Source organism: Buteo buteo, chromosome 6 (assembly GCF_964188355.1).
Source record: "Buteo buteo chromosome 6, bButBut1.hap1.1, whole genome shotgun sequence".
Taxonomy (NCBI): domain Eukaryota; kingdom Metazoa; phylum Chordata; class Aves; order Accipitriformes; family Accipitridae; genus Buteo; species Buteo buteo.
The window spans coordinates 37495162-37509731 of NC_134176.1; the positions used below are offsets into that span (position 1 = coordinate 37495162).

Below are 14570 nucleotides of genomic sequence, written 5' to 3' on the forward strand. Positions count from 1 at the left end.
CTAACTTATTTTTTGGAAACATGATTTAAGAGCCTCAGTAAGATGGATGTCATAAGATGAGCAGTGCTAGATCTTCTTCATTTACTTCAGTCTGGGACAGTTACTTACTGTTTGCCACTTAAGACTGTCCTTTCTGACTGGCCATGAGTGCCCTTAGCTTTCAAAAATGTATCATAGTTCAATGTTACTGTAAACTTTTCAATAGCTGATAGCAATACCATGAAACTTTGTGTAAAAGACTTTTCTGAGCCGAGTTGTTACCTGTCCCTAATTGGTTGTTTGGGGAGAGAGGCTTACACACATACACTAATTCTCCATTTTTGATTGCAGCCAGAAGAGCTGAGAGAAATCATAGAAAAAACAAGGGAGATGGAACAGAACAATGGCCACTACTTTGATACAGCAATTGTGAATTCTGATCTTGATAAGGCGTATCAAGAGTTACTTCGGTTAATAAACAAACTTGACACAGAACCCCAGTGGGTGCCCTCTACCTGGCTACGATGAGAGAGCAATTCCAAGGGACAAACGGACTTCAATCTAGTAATCTTTCCAAGGAGATCGTGTGTAGGTCTGCCCAATTCTAGTATAAATATGTGTGAGCTCTAGACTTCAGTGGCTGCATCTTTTGCCAGTGAAATGGCATATTACTGAAAAAATATGCTTATCAGCTGGTGAGCCGATATAACTGATGTAAAGATTGTCCAAGTTTTCTTCCTCTGTGGTCTAGAAACGGAGACCTTGTCAGTACTAAATTCTAAAGCTTTAGATAATTTTTTTTCTAGCAACTACTTTTATACATAAAAACACCTTTTTTACCTAGAATCACCCTTATGAAATCGAAGATTTTAAGTGTATGTGTGTGTATATACAGTCCATGCTGTCACTTAGTTATAAATATGAATGTTATTTAACACTTAACTTAATGACTTTGTGGGACATGATGGTAGTTCAGGAGCATAATTCTACGGATCATTGGGCGGAGAAATAATCTACACATGAAAAACAACATTAATATTAATGAGAAATCTCTCCTGTTTAAAAAATACACAGAATGAAGATGCCGCTCTGGTCTGGAGCTGCCCTGTGAGGCTTGAGTTAATACTTTAATTCTCAAACATTCCACTTTCTAATAGCACTGTAATTGGAAAATGTGTATAATGTAAATATTTCTATCCTTGTGTCTTTTTAGTCAGACTTTTTAAATTTGCCTGCGCATTAATTTTAGGTCCAAAGATGAATATTATATTGATCTTTTAGATGTGATATTTTTATGGAATGTTCTTTAAAACATATTGACTGATTGGAGCCGCTGTTTTCTACAGATCTGTAGAGATATTTAGAAAGGCAGAGGTTATATTTTTGTGAAAAATATATAGTTATAAGACATGCTGCTTAAAAGTCAGCTTAAGTTCTCATGTTTTATAACAGAATACTGACTAAAATAGACTGATATGCTGAACATAGGAAGATAGTGGGGTTTTTTTAATCTCTGCAAGTGGTTCATCTTGTGGCTGTTGGTCTAATGGATAACTAACTGGAATTAAAATAGCTGAACGTAGCTACTGTTTTATAAATGAGTATTGTAATTCACTAGCCGACATATTGTCCTGCATTTGCTCAGTACTGCAGTGAAAGTATGTGTAAAACACTGGTAACTGACTGAAGTCACAAGAAAGGGGAATATTTGTAATAATTAAAACAAAAAACTTGAAACAAGTGAACAAAAGGCAAGGTCTGTCTGTATCCTAGTGTGTTCTGCAAAGCAGATCGGAACATCTCTGCATCCTTAAATGATTCTGAGCTGTGAAGGTTTAACTACTAAGGCTACGTGCCTGCAATAGGGCTGTTCTATCACTGAAGCTAACTGAATAGTAGTATTTTGGCTGTTTTGGTTTTGGGTGGCACAAAGAACCTTGACTGTGAATATCTCTTAACTTTAGCCATAGTGTTTCTTTGTTCCTACAGGTAAAACACTGGAGTTATGTCAATGTGTAATTCACTCCTGTATAATGCTGAAGGATGAAAAAGTAGTTGTCTTGCATATATTCTTTCTTCAAATGTTAATGGAACAAATTCACACCCATAGTTAAATAGAGAGCTCCAAGCATAAAGCAGATATATTGTCAGATAACTATCCTAGTTACTGAACTAACATTCGGTATGTTTTTGTATTGAAAAATGGAAGTATAGAGTGCATTCCTGTCTTGTTAGAAAGCAATATTATTTGCTGGTTTAATTAGTATTTAGGGCTGAAAAGCAATTAAGCAATTAGTGGGGATAAGTAATGACTCTTCAGAAAGAAAAGGGGTTGGAAACTTTAATATCTTTAGTTCAATTCAGTATTAGAAATACTAATGTGCTGGCTGTTGGCCTAAGGGCTGGATATTCAAAATAATGGCTTTTTGCCTCACATTGCGGGCATGTTCTCAATTTAATCCATAGTTTATGACAACTACAATGTTCAGGTATATTGGATAGTCAGTGTTTCATGACAAAATATTTTATCGATTCTACCCTTTTTTAGGAAAGATTATTGTAGATGTATTATGCTTTTTGATATTGACTCTTTCATAGCTGGACAAGAAGGTGGAAAGCAGTACAATGTGTTCGTCAAGGGTAACTTAGCTCAGCTGCGTAGGTACTGTCCAAATTCTTGCAGACACAATCAGCTCAAGATGGTTGCTGAAGCCTCTTAGGTATTCAGTGTTCGTAGGCAGTGTCAGTCACAGTAAATCATGCCATTAATTTATTCGACTAATGTTTGTCTCCCCCATTTTTCTGAAACGGTGTACAGAAGCTGTTTTTATACAAACAAGCTTTTGAATGTAGACTTAAAGAATGTTGCTTGAAGTTCAGCTCTACTCCCTTAATTCCCAAGGCACACAGTACTCGCTGACATCCATGTAGAGAGGTGCTATGATAGTTTATAACCAATGTTAGCTTTGTCTCCTGCTGAAAGGAAAAGCTTGAGCAGCACTGAGAAATGTACCTGGCTGTCCATCTGCTGCCAGCTTGGACCTAGAACTACCTTGTGTAAGAAATTATTCTGCCTTCTTTAATGAAGAACATGTGTTAATTCCCCTGAGAGTAAAAAAGACTATGTAAACTTCACTGGTGAAACTCATCAACCTTATCACAGGCTTTGTAGTGAGCTGTATCAGACTGAAATGAGGGTATCTGCATTTTTACCAGTCCAGATTTAATTAAAAATAAATGTTAGCTGAATTGCATAAAAGAATTTTTGAATGTAATTATATGTGACTTTTTAAAACAGAAGATTGGGGGGGTTAATGCCTTAAATAATTAAGGTAACTTTACTGAGACCTGTGGTTAGCCCCACATTGTACTTTTATACATATATCTGCACTCTGTATTTTGAGACATCATGAACTGCACACTAATGTAAAAATGTAAAATATTTCTAGATTTAAAATAAATCACTGTACAATTTTACTTCTTGTAGTGGATCGTGGGAGTCTTCTTTCTGCCATTTGCGGCATGTGTGAAAGATGCTATGACCCATCAGTGGCCTAGAGGATGTTCTCTGTTCCTTCTGACATCATGCATCCAGTGGGAGAGGTAACATGTCCTCAGATCTACAGTTTCTCTTTTGAGCTGGACCTGTATTGTACAACAGAGTATGGACTTATGATTCAGCTGTGCTGCCTTCAGCTTCAAAAGAGAAAAGAAATGTCCTTGTGCTTCATACAATTATAAAATAACTTTTTAAAGGTCTTAATAGAAATTAATTTCCTTGTACTTACCCTGCATCTGCATTTAAGTGCTGGATCATGTTTCAACCAAGATGCTTACCTTGAAGAGACTAGTAGTCGTACTAGAGACAATGTCCTAGTATTATTCCTATGGCATGCATTCAGTTTGCCAATTGCAAACCAATGTCTTTAGGAAAAACCTTTCAAACTGAGCAGCATTCAGTGACAGCCTGCTTATCAGCCACTCTCCTAGGCTCCCCTAAACAGCCTAGGACATGACAAATCACAGCAAGGATGGACTACTGCACATTCAACCCTGCTTTGCTTGCCAACCTACTGGTTGCAATGAAGATTTGGAGCAACATGTAGCTGGATAGTTGAGAAGAGTTTCTGTGTGTTTGTGGCAGGAGGGAGCTGGTTCTCCTTGATTACTTACCTAAAGCAGTAAAAAGGTTAAGTGAATGTTGGGTGCAGGCTGAAAACAGATGTGCCCAGTGTGGATTCTAAATTGGGCTACGGGATTAAGTGAAGGGTTTATTGTGAAATTAACATGACAAGCTTTTAAGACCACCATCTTCTAGCAACTTGAGCCAGACACTAGATACTCAACATTTAAATTTTTTACTTGTTTCTAGCACACACACAGTACACAAGTTGGCAGAACCTCTAATTAGAACTCATAGATGTCTTAGGCCAATGGTAACAATCGTGCAACAAAAATGAATCACAGAAGACTGTGGATTTCATCAACAGGTTAGAAAACTAGAGTTGCCTTTACTGACATTTGACTTCAGCTGTGCCAAGACCTGCTTTAAGCAATGTGAACATTACTATTTCAGCAGTAAAGAACATTACATGCATCTCCCTCCCTAAATAACATTTTCCTCTGCTTGTGCTAGGAAGGGGAGCAATTAAGAGGAATCTGATTAGGCAAATCCAGAGTCACCCTCAAAAACCACAGCTATAGACAGTCATTCCTACTAAGTGAAGAAACAGGCTGAGCATACAATTAGAAGGCTTTCCTGATAGTTAAGCACCTGAATCATCTTTCCTTTTCCTGCTAGGCTGCAGTCAAGTTCCCAGATTTCTAATCTCCCAGGAGAAATCCACAATCCATTCAACTCAAGACTTATACACCAACTGAGAAACCACATAAGTATCATTGAGGCAACATGTCCTGGGTGATACTGCAACTGGACATTCTGTATTCTGGATCCCCTGCTCCATATACAACTCTGCTGCGTTACTCAAAGAGAAGGTCTTCATCCTTCTCTTCTGCTAAGAGATTGGCTGGTTCACGTTCCCCACCAGCAGCCCTCCGCAGCTCCCGTTCTTTCTCAGATTTTTCTTTCAAGACTTTTTTCTTTTCCTGGATCTTCTTTAACCTGTGAAGAGAAATGTGGTTTATCTGTGAAATAAGTATGTTTTCATAAAACAGGCTAGCAGCAAAGATGCCATAAAACTTGGATATGATAAAGGTGCCTGGAGAAGTTCCCCAGGAAATGAAGATCCTGTAACAAATGGCAGAAGGCTTTTTATCGCTAGCTGCTGCCATTGAAAAACACCATCTCTACAGATTAACTCATTTCTTCATCCGAACTATAAATTATATTCTTGGCCTTAAACACTGCGTTATAGCATAGTACAACCTAGTGGTAGGGATCAATCTGTAACTTTCAGACAAGTAATTGCAGATCTCCAGGTGCCCAGCTCTGAAAATTCAGTATGCAGTAAGAATGAACCAGGTCATGTTTTAACAGTGTTCAGTGCCAGATTTGGTGAAGAGTTCTCTTAAATCCCTTCTGAGGAGTGGTCTATTTGAGAAAAAGAGACCAGTCTAGTCTTGTTTTAGATATTTACCTGTAGAATTCCTCTCGTTCTCGTTCATCCAGTTCTGTGATGATATAAGAAAGAGTACGTTCGATCCTGGGAATAATCACTAAAAAAATATAAATAAGGAAGTTGTTGGACTGCTGTTATATTAGCCAGGAAGTTATCTAATGCAGTGCACAATGGTTGTTTAAAGTCAATCTAGTAATTCTTGTGGCTAGTGGAAATGTACATGTCTTTCATGAAAGATCATACTATTTCATTATGGACAGACAAAATCATTTTCTTCAGTAAGTCCAGAATTAAACTAGGACTCTGAACATCACAATCTCCCATAGCACATTCTTTTGAAAGATGCAATGGAATCAGTAAGCACTGATCCCTGATTGTTTGTAAGGTCCTTTTTCCCCATGGAAGTGGTTAAAAAAATCCTGCAAGAGGTGGGCAAGATTTGAATTAAAACTATGTTCTTCCATCACATTCTTTCAGAAACTTCTGTTCACTATAGCACTTTTACTCACAGAATTATGATCTTGATTTGAAAAAGCCATCATGAAAACAAATTTCAAATATAACACCTTCACAGGGGAAGAGATAAGACATTAAACAAAGCTGTAACACCCAACTGGGCAAGCTATGTGTCAGAACCACTTTTTGAAAGGAGAAAGCTGTTATCAGCACTACCAAAGTTATTTGGAAGGCTGCAGAGGAAACCTTTTTTACAGTCAAATTTGCAGAGTAATAAGCTGCAGATAAGGCCTGCATGTTCAAAGGAACAACTCTATGAAAAACAGTACTGAAAAGGATGGTTTGGAATTATGTACTGAAATAAGTTACTGCATACATGCAAAGATAATCAAATCCAAGCTATCAACAACTCAGGAACTTGAAGTAACCAGAGCACCCTGGATACTGCAGCAAAATGAATGACAGGAATATTGTGCATAGGTAGTACTTAAGAAATTGCAAGAAACAAATTTACAAACAAGAACATGAAGGATATGGAATTCAGATGAAAGCAGAATACCAGAGTATTGATATTAGGACTGTTTGGTTTCCTGTAACACAAACCTGAATAGGTTACCAAGATTTCTTTCTGGATGCCTACTCTGTGATCCCATCCAAAACCAACAAAAAAAAAAAGTCACCAGCTTTCCACTAGACACCACCATTAGTTTTAGAAGCTATTATGCTAGCTATTAGAACATCTTAACACAGAGAAACATCCTGTCTTTTGTTTCTAGTCAACAGACTTGACCAAGTAAGTCAAAGTCACTAGCAGAGACTCCAGAATATGTTGGGTTCTTGATACAACTTCCTGATTACCTTCTTGTGTTTGCATATTTATTTATCTCTGTGTACTCCAGTCCATTCCCCTGGGTATTTTTGTTCTTACTTGCAGTATACTTCATTGTAATGCTTTCTGAAGAGTTTTTGAACGGGTTAGAAATCCTACTAACGAGAAAGCAGTCAAAAGAAGAGTGGTTTATATGACCCTGCTTCTTATCTTGCATGGAGACAGAAAAATATCATGCATCCCAAATGGAAAAATACTCACCGTGTTCAATTGCATTCACTCGTCTGTTTGTTATTTTAATGGCTTCATCCAAAGTAACAAAGGATGTCTGATGGAATGGGATTAAATAATTAATACATAAGAAGACAAATTCAGCATTTCCATCAATTCTATACACAAAACCAAACAGCACTTGAAAGCCAGAGCCAAGTCTGTAACATGGCTTTACAGACTACATCCTCAACAGGAGCAGAATTTTTTCTACTAATGTCAGTAGCACTCTGAACACTGCACATTAGCAGTTACAAATACCAACACCCCAAAGAAAGTTTCTTCTTAGCGTTAAGGAATAATGACTTCTTTGAAGTGGTAATATAACTCTGTTTTATGGCTGGAAAAGGTTTGCAACTTTGTACAGCACTGGGACTAATGGAGTATAGTACAGCTCAAAGTTTTAAGCTACAATCACTGAGACTATGTTACTTTCATTTAAGAACAGTGAGAAACTAAGGATCGCTTTCTTTTTTTTTCCTCCCACCAACCTGTAAGGAGGCCAGTTCCACAAGCAGCTCCACAGCTTTGGCATAGTTCCTCTTCAGCTTAGCCAGCTGCTCTCCACCTCTGGCCAAGCCAGTCAGCTCATAGCCTGGAAAAAAAAATAAAATTCATTAAATAATATTTGTTGCTATTGCTACTATGGTGTTTTCTTACTAGATAAAAATTAGTACTTTACAAACTACAGGAATATAGACAGCTCAGCAAGTGACAAGCTAAAGCCTTTGCCCATTAACAAATTGTCTTTATAGTGGTTTATGCTACTACGGATCATTGTTGTGCATGTCCACAGTAAGACCTACCAGTCTCAAAACCTGATAATTCAAGACAAGTCTTCTCCCCATCTGAAAAACTCACTGGTTTAGGAAATTAAAATCCACTATATTCCCTAATAATCCCTCCATGTCACAGGAACAGGACAAAGCATCACAGAGGAAGTGTACACCTATGCCTGTGATGCCATGTCTTGCTAGTAAGTCAGTTTACATGACAAGTATTTTTGTATTGGCACAGAATAGCCATAAGTACATATAAGATAGAAAATACTTTTTTTGTACTTACTGTCCCCTCCTTCCTGGTAATGCTCAAAAACTGGCAAGGTTACACCTGACAAAAGTGAACAAGAATGTGTGTAAGAGACATAAAGGGTTATAGATTTATTAAGTACAACTCACTTCTACCATATTTGTTTCTAATAAATTATACAGCTCAGAAGTTTTGTTTCCAAAATCTTCCTATATAGCTTGGAATGATTAAGTTATGCTGGTTCTGACATCTTAATATGGACCTTCAGAATTGTATTGAGATCATAGAGATCTAGACGGATGAAAAATTCAGGGAAGTATTCTAGTTTATTCAGTGTTCAGTTTTATTATATTTCTCTTTAGTAATATTTTCCCTGTCTTTAAGGAATGTTTTAAGCACTCAATCCTGATTTGTCTTTTTTGTTTTCTTCATAGACAATTATTGATATTTAATTGTGTGAAACTTATTTGATTTTTGATACTTAATTTCATGATGTATTTTTCAGTAAAGCTCTATGGAAGTTATGCTTTGTCTAAAGATTTAGAAATTGGACTGCAGTTTACACGCACTCATTTAATTTTCAGAGATAAATAACTAAATATAAAAATTATATACTGTATGTGAAAAAAACCAGCAAATTACAAGTGTTCCTACTGTTAGATGAATAAGAGAAATAAAGAAAAGGAGACTGTTTGGATACATTCCTGCATATTTCATAGTCCTCTCCCATGATTCCCTTAAGAGTTAAAGTACTCATAGTCTGGAAAACAGTCACCTGCTACATTGTCTTTTTTAGCTCTGATCTTGACTTGAGCTTTGTTCACATTTTGGATCACAGTGGTACTGTAAGGAAGAAAACGTACATCTTAATCAGGAAAGCTGAAGTGGTTCGTTAAGTCATTGTAATATACAAAATTAAGTAATTATCAAATAGCTGTGAAGACTTGGAAATTGTCTTCAGCTCAGTTCTCTATGCAATTCATTGTACAGACTGTGAAGCTAGGTTTCCAGCAACGATTGGAAATGTAAAAGATGCAGAGTCTGTGAAATGTGACATTAGAAATGTCTCAGACCAAGTATACAAAGCATAGCTAAAAACTAGCCAGTTATCTGGCAAATTACTTCAAAATATTTTAGTAACATTGACTCTAATCAACCTGTCTGTGAGACTTTTTTTCCCAATAAAAGTGAAGGAATTTCAAAGCTGTAATGCAGACTAAGGCCATAACATTTTGCTCATTTGAGTTTGTATGTATTTGTTCTTTCAGAACATTTATGAGTTTGTTTACCCTTTAACTCTATCATATTAACAAACTTAAGCTTGTACAACAATTCATCTTGAAGAATTCTAAAGTGCCTTAAGGTCTTCCAACATCAGGTCACTATAGCCAACTCTTCTGCTCAAGTACAGTTTGCTTACAGGGTAGAATCTGACTATTGTTTATAGTTAAACACTGCAACTGGTTAGGACAGAAAGCAGCACCATATCCAAATGAAAGGACAAAAAGACTTTTTCTCCAGCAGCACACAGATTACTACTGTGTCTGATCACTTAGTTCTTCCCCATTAATCAGTGGCAGCATCAGCTGAATCATTAACACTTCCCCAACTTTATTCCATAAGATCTATGCACACTTGAATGAATTACACAAACACCCTAGTTGGAACTATAATCTATTAAAATAGAATTTCAAAATATCCTATTGGAGGAAAAAGATTTGTTTCCCCTCTCACGTAAGCCCTCGCTAGCCCTAATGAGACAGGAGGTCAATGAGACAGGAGGTTGGAACAATTAGTAAAATTATTGTATGATTTACTGGGAGAAAATAACACACATTACATCTGGCCCTCAGATTCACAAGATCAAAATAATAAATAGTCCAAAACTCTGCCATAAATTCTTGTTTCCCTACATTTTAGATTCCAAGCTGCAAAAAGCAACACCTTCTCAAATGAAGGATTTGTATGTAAAGTAAATTCTGTTAATCATGCCACTTTGTTTAGCTTCCGATGGAGTACACATTTTCATCATGCAAATTATCTCTCTTCTGCAGTGATATCTCCCACCTTTACCTAATGTAATTCAGTTCATCCTGTCCTACCTTGTCCACTGTCTGGTTTTTTTCTTTTCAAAGTGCATTTGAGAATTTTACTTTTTTTCCAAAAGAGAAATCAACAATTGCTCTTTCCCATGGGTAGGACATCCACAAGATCAGCAACCCTCACCTGAAATCTCCTGCTGTAAACTTTGCCTCAGCAAGTGAAAAGGCAGCTTCTCTCATCACCTCACCCATCAGCATCTTAGTCTGTTTAGGAAAAAAAAAAAAAGAAAGAGGCAGCAAATACAAGGCACATCATTACTCCTTTTCCAGGATAAATAGCTAACAGCATAAAAAGAAGAATGAGAAATTCAAGAGAGTGAGAAAGTCCTGTATGTGTAGCTTACTCTCAAACTGCAAATCGTAATTCCCAGGTGACTGGCAAAAAAGAAACATTTCAGCTGTTTCACTGACCCAGTGTAGAACTCACAAAAACAGCAAAAGACTTACATGTCTTAATAATCATAAAATTCTACATGGGGGTTAAATCACAACAGTAAAAGGGCTCAGTAGGAAAACGCTCTTACTTCATATTGTACTGAACACTATGAGACAGCTGAAGTTGTTTTTCAGTGTACAGATGTATGTGGCTCTGTGAAGTTGCACTCTCCTCCCACTCTATGTTTTCCCGATTTTTACATATTTGAAGCCCTTGTAGCTAAAAAAATGTGCTACTGAGAAGCAAGAGTCTTTGTGTATTAGTCTATAGGAAACAAGATACAGAGTGCCAAGAGCTTGTCTACAGCATAGCAACAAAGCACTAGTGTTAACCATGGATATCATAGTTGCAGCCAAAACAGTACAACTAAAACCCGTCTAGTACGGTAGAACAGAACAAACCATATTAGGCTCTACCGAGCATTTTAGATTTGTCATTCATGTTGCAAAGCAAGAAGCAGGACTTGGTGTTTCTTCATAAAGGAACAAGTTCCATCTAGACAAAACTTCTGCTTTCTAGTGTACCTAGTCATGCAGGAAACATTACGGATCTGCAGTATACTCTCAAGCCAGACAAAGCAACAAAAATGGGGCTACAAAACAGGATAAATCTACTTCTAAAGTATTTGGCAGCATCAGAGCAAATTCCCTGTAATGTAGAAGAGATGATAAGGAACTTGGGACACAAAAGAAAGCAGACCCTAGGACTGCCTGTAAAGAGGTGAAGAATATTAACTCTTGCAAAATTCCTGTATCACTGCAGCCAGAAAAACATAATTTTGCTCATCTCTCCTCAGTAGCCTCGCTTACAAAAAACAGGTTATCACAAAGTTGTCCTACATTCCAGCCTACCTAATGAAGTTAGCAGAACAGGAATGCACAACTGACAAAACAAACAGATTTCAAATAAAGTGAGCCAAACAGAGGAAAATTCTAATTTACCTACCTCAATAATTTTCTTAAGGATCTGCCTGAATCGAAGTGTCAAAGCATCAGATTTTTTCTTCAAGAGGTTACGACCTGTTTGGGCTCCTTTCAAACGAGCCTTCATGACGGTCTGAGCCCTGTTAAACAGAGGAATAAAAAACAAATGTTCTGCATCATCTGAATGGATTGGGAAAAAAACTTATGTAAAGTTTTCTGACGTGGACATGACTGAAATTATGACACAACCAAGAAACATCAGTGCAGTAAAACAGGATGGCCACTTCAGGATAAAATTTTATATTCCCATTTAAAATCAAGGGAATTTATTGTACTTATCTCCATCATCAACGAGAATTACAAGGTTATTATCTGCAAAGTCAAAGATCATGGAAAATTCACGTGTCATTTTTCAGTGCTTCCATAATAGGAAATAAGAGTTTTCATTTTTTGTGATGACTTAGAAGTACGGTAAATCAAACTACCCCAAAAGCCCACTGTCAGTATGACACTGGTATTGCTTTTAAGCTCTTTTACTGCTATGTTGTCTTCTCAAAATCGGAGAACACAGCAAATTCTTCATGTGACCATAACTGTCAATGCTGTGTTCTGATTTTACGGAGCAACAAGATACAGCTGTCATACATTCTGGTTTAAAGCAAGTCAGAAGGTGCAATGATTCCATAGCTTCATATGCTGCACAGGAGATTTACAAGCTATTTAAGACAATTAGAAGTAGCATCAGTTTAAAAAGGATATTAGTAAGCTAGCTGTAGCATTGTATATCCTTTACTTCCAATAGCACACTTACAGGTTTCTTGTATGGAATTAGGAACTGAGGAGGATCCAAACCTTGCTTCCCTCTCTACTGTGGAATATATTTTAATTTGAAGAATCTTTTTGATTTAAGCTAACTAGAATAGCAGGAGCTATACTACAAAAACCACAAGCTGTGCTGTCTTAAGCTACCACTTCGTACATGCAGCCACTACACAGAAAGGACAATACTCAAGTCAACTCTATGTGAAGAGAAGCCTAACACACTTCCTCTCTGACCTTGGAAAAAGTAAGTATAATTAAGATTCTACCTACACAGTGGAATCTATTGCTTTCCCCATCTACTGGCATGTGATGAGAATCGGTCCATTAATATCTACCAAATACTTACAACTGAAAAGCACAAATACTTTCTGAAAGTTTATGATAAAAAAACCAACCCCAATGTCAAAGAGTAAAAAGGCAGCTTTACTTTCACAACAAGCAGCTCTCTGTCACCACCTTGAACTAACTTGTTTGCTCTGTTCACCACCTGCCAGAGACTGGCTGACCTTCTAGTTCAAGCAAGATTTCACAGGCTCTGAGAGCGCACTAAACAAAGTCTTGTTTACTGTCAAGGAGCAGCTTCTGTAATTGATGATATCCAGCACAGAAGAGGCTCATACTAGCAAGCCACTTCATAAAGATAAAAAACCAAACCAAAACAAAAAACAAACCTTGTGAAATTCTGTTCTGTCAGTTAACAAAAATAATTGTTGCGGAGGCAGACCATCTTTATTTTATCATCCTGACTTACATTCCTGTCAAAACATCAGCCACATTATTGGTCTACTACCTCATTTGAAACAGGGCTTGTAAATATTAAGCCTTTGTACATCACCACCTTCTTGCCCCAATGACCTATCAGACCACAAAACCAGATACCTTTTAAAAGTGATTGAAGTGCCTCCTCCTTGGACATGCAAAATGAATGAAGAGAGCACTGCTGAAGAGCCAGATGACTTAGTATATGCAATAGTTTATTTCTGAACTAAGTTTCAAACCAGAACCTTTACCACGTAATGTATTAATCTTTTCATAAAAACTGTTGTTTCATATGTCCTGAGCTCATACATGGGGGAATAATTCTTATTTTACATTTGAGGTTTTCTGTCCTGCAAGGCACCTCTTCCTAAGGCTGCACACAGGCATCGACCCAATTTTACGCAAGAAGATTTGAAACGGCCTTTCACCTTAAGGCAAAGTCTTTCAGCCCTAGGGGGTTCTGAAGAGAAACTGAACAGCATTATTAAAACAGCAATTTTAATAGTTTGTGTCTGTTCAAATGTTGGCAGCTTTCCAAGCCTTGTCAGGAGACATCTGATTTCATGACAAATAGTTTGCTGTCAGGATCTGGAAAATTACTCGACTGTCCACTGCATGTCACGCATTTTACTTCCTCCTTTTTTAGCACTTCATGGCCAACCTCTCGTACAGCAGCATCGTCTATTAAAAAGTTAAGGGACACCATGGTTCGATTTGTGCGGTTTTTCTTACACATATATTCTACAAATTGTTCTTTTTAAAACAGAGGTTTGTGTAGTTGCATGATTCCAAATACCGCCCCCCCCCGCCGCCCCCGAAGCTGCTCGCCTCCTGGTACTGGCCCCTGCAGCGGCCCTCTGACGGCCGGCGGAGCGGACTTCCAGCCCGAAAGGCGAACCTGCAGGGAAGCCCTCACTGCGGCCTGCAACCGCTTATCGAAGTGTTTTACGCAAAACCCAGAGGGACGCCCCCCTCCCCGAGGGCGCAGAGCGCCCGCGGCGGCAGACCGGGAAGAGGAGCCCAGGGAGCTCCCGCCTCGGCGCAGCCCCGGGCACGGCCCCGAGCCCCCGGCGCTAACCCGCCCCCGCGGCGGCGCTCGGGGCACAAGCCAGAGCCCGGCCGCCGCCGTCACGCCCGGCCCGGCCCGGCGGACACTCACATCCGCGAGGGGAAGATCTCGATGCGGTCCTTGCCCGACATGGTGGCGGCGGGCGGAGGGCGGCGCGGCCCGCTCCGGCTCTGTCACCGCCGCCGCCGTCACGTGACGCGGCCCCGCTGTCCCCGCCCCCGCGCGAGGCGGTGCCCGGGCGGAGGGAGCACCCGGATGCCGGCGCGGCGCCCGGCCCGTCGCTTGTGGTCACGTGCTCCCCGGGGGCGGGGAGGAAG

At 38.8% G+C, this 14570-nt stretch overlaps 2 protein-coding genes across 2 annotated transcripts in view; one reads left to right on the top strand and one right to left on the bottom strand.

The window, feature by feature from the left end:
- Positions 1-4462, top strand: part of PALS1 (protein associated with LIN7 1, MAGUK p55 family member) — a 60848-nt gene extending 56386 nt beyond the window's left edge. The window contains exon 15 of the mRNA XM_075030435.1: positions 331-4462. Coding sequence (XP_074886536.1) covers positions 331-507 — 177 coding nt within the window. The 3' untranslated portion in view covers positions 508-4462. The remainder of the gene's footprint in view (positions 1-330) is intronic.
- On the bottom strand, positions 4319-14499 carry ATP6V1D (ATPase H+ transporting V1 subunit D). The gene is made up of 9 exons (XM_075030436.1): positions 14344-14499; positions 11626-11743; positions 10369-10448; positions 8918-8985; positions 8179-8223; positions 7605-7708; positions 7105-7171; positions 5577-5655; positions 4319-5101 (listed from the first exon to the last, which is right to left on the bottom strand). Exons 1-9 carry the CDS (start codon positions 14382-14384, stop codon positions 4960-4962), a joined length of 744 nt encoding a protein of 247 aa, XP_074886537.1. The 5' UTR covers positions 14385-14499; the 3' UTR covers positions 4319-4959.
- Between the last annotated feature and the right edge of the window lie 71 nt (positions 14500-14570).

Excerpts from the sequence above, each read along its gene's own strand:
- ATP6V1D (XM_075030436.1), bottom strand. The coding sequence starts at position 14,384 with ATGTCGGGCAAGGACCGCATCGAGATCTTCCCCTCGCGGAT. Across the intron at positions 10,449-11,625 it reads TCCTTAAGAAAATTATTGAG|ACTAAGATGCTGATGGGTGA; the intron begins GTAGGTAAATTA and ends TTTCCTAAACAG. Across the intron at positions 7,709-8,178 it reads TTACCAGGAAGGAGGGGACA|GCTATGAGCTGACTGGCTTG; the intron begins GTAAGTACAAAA and ends TTTTTTTTCCAG.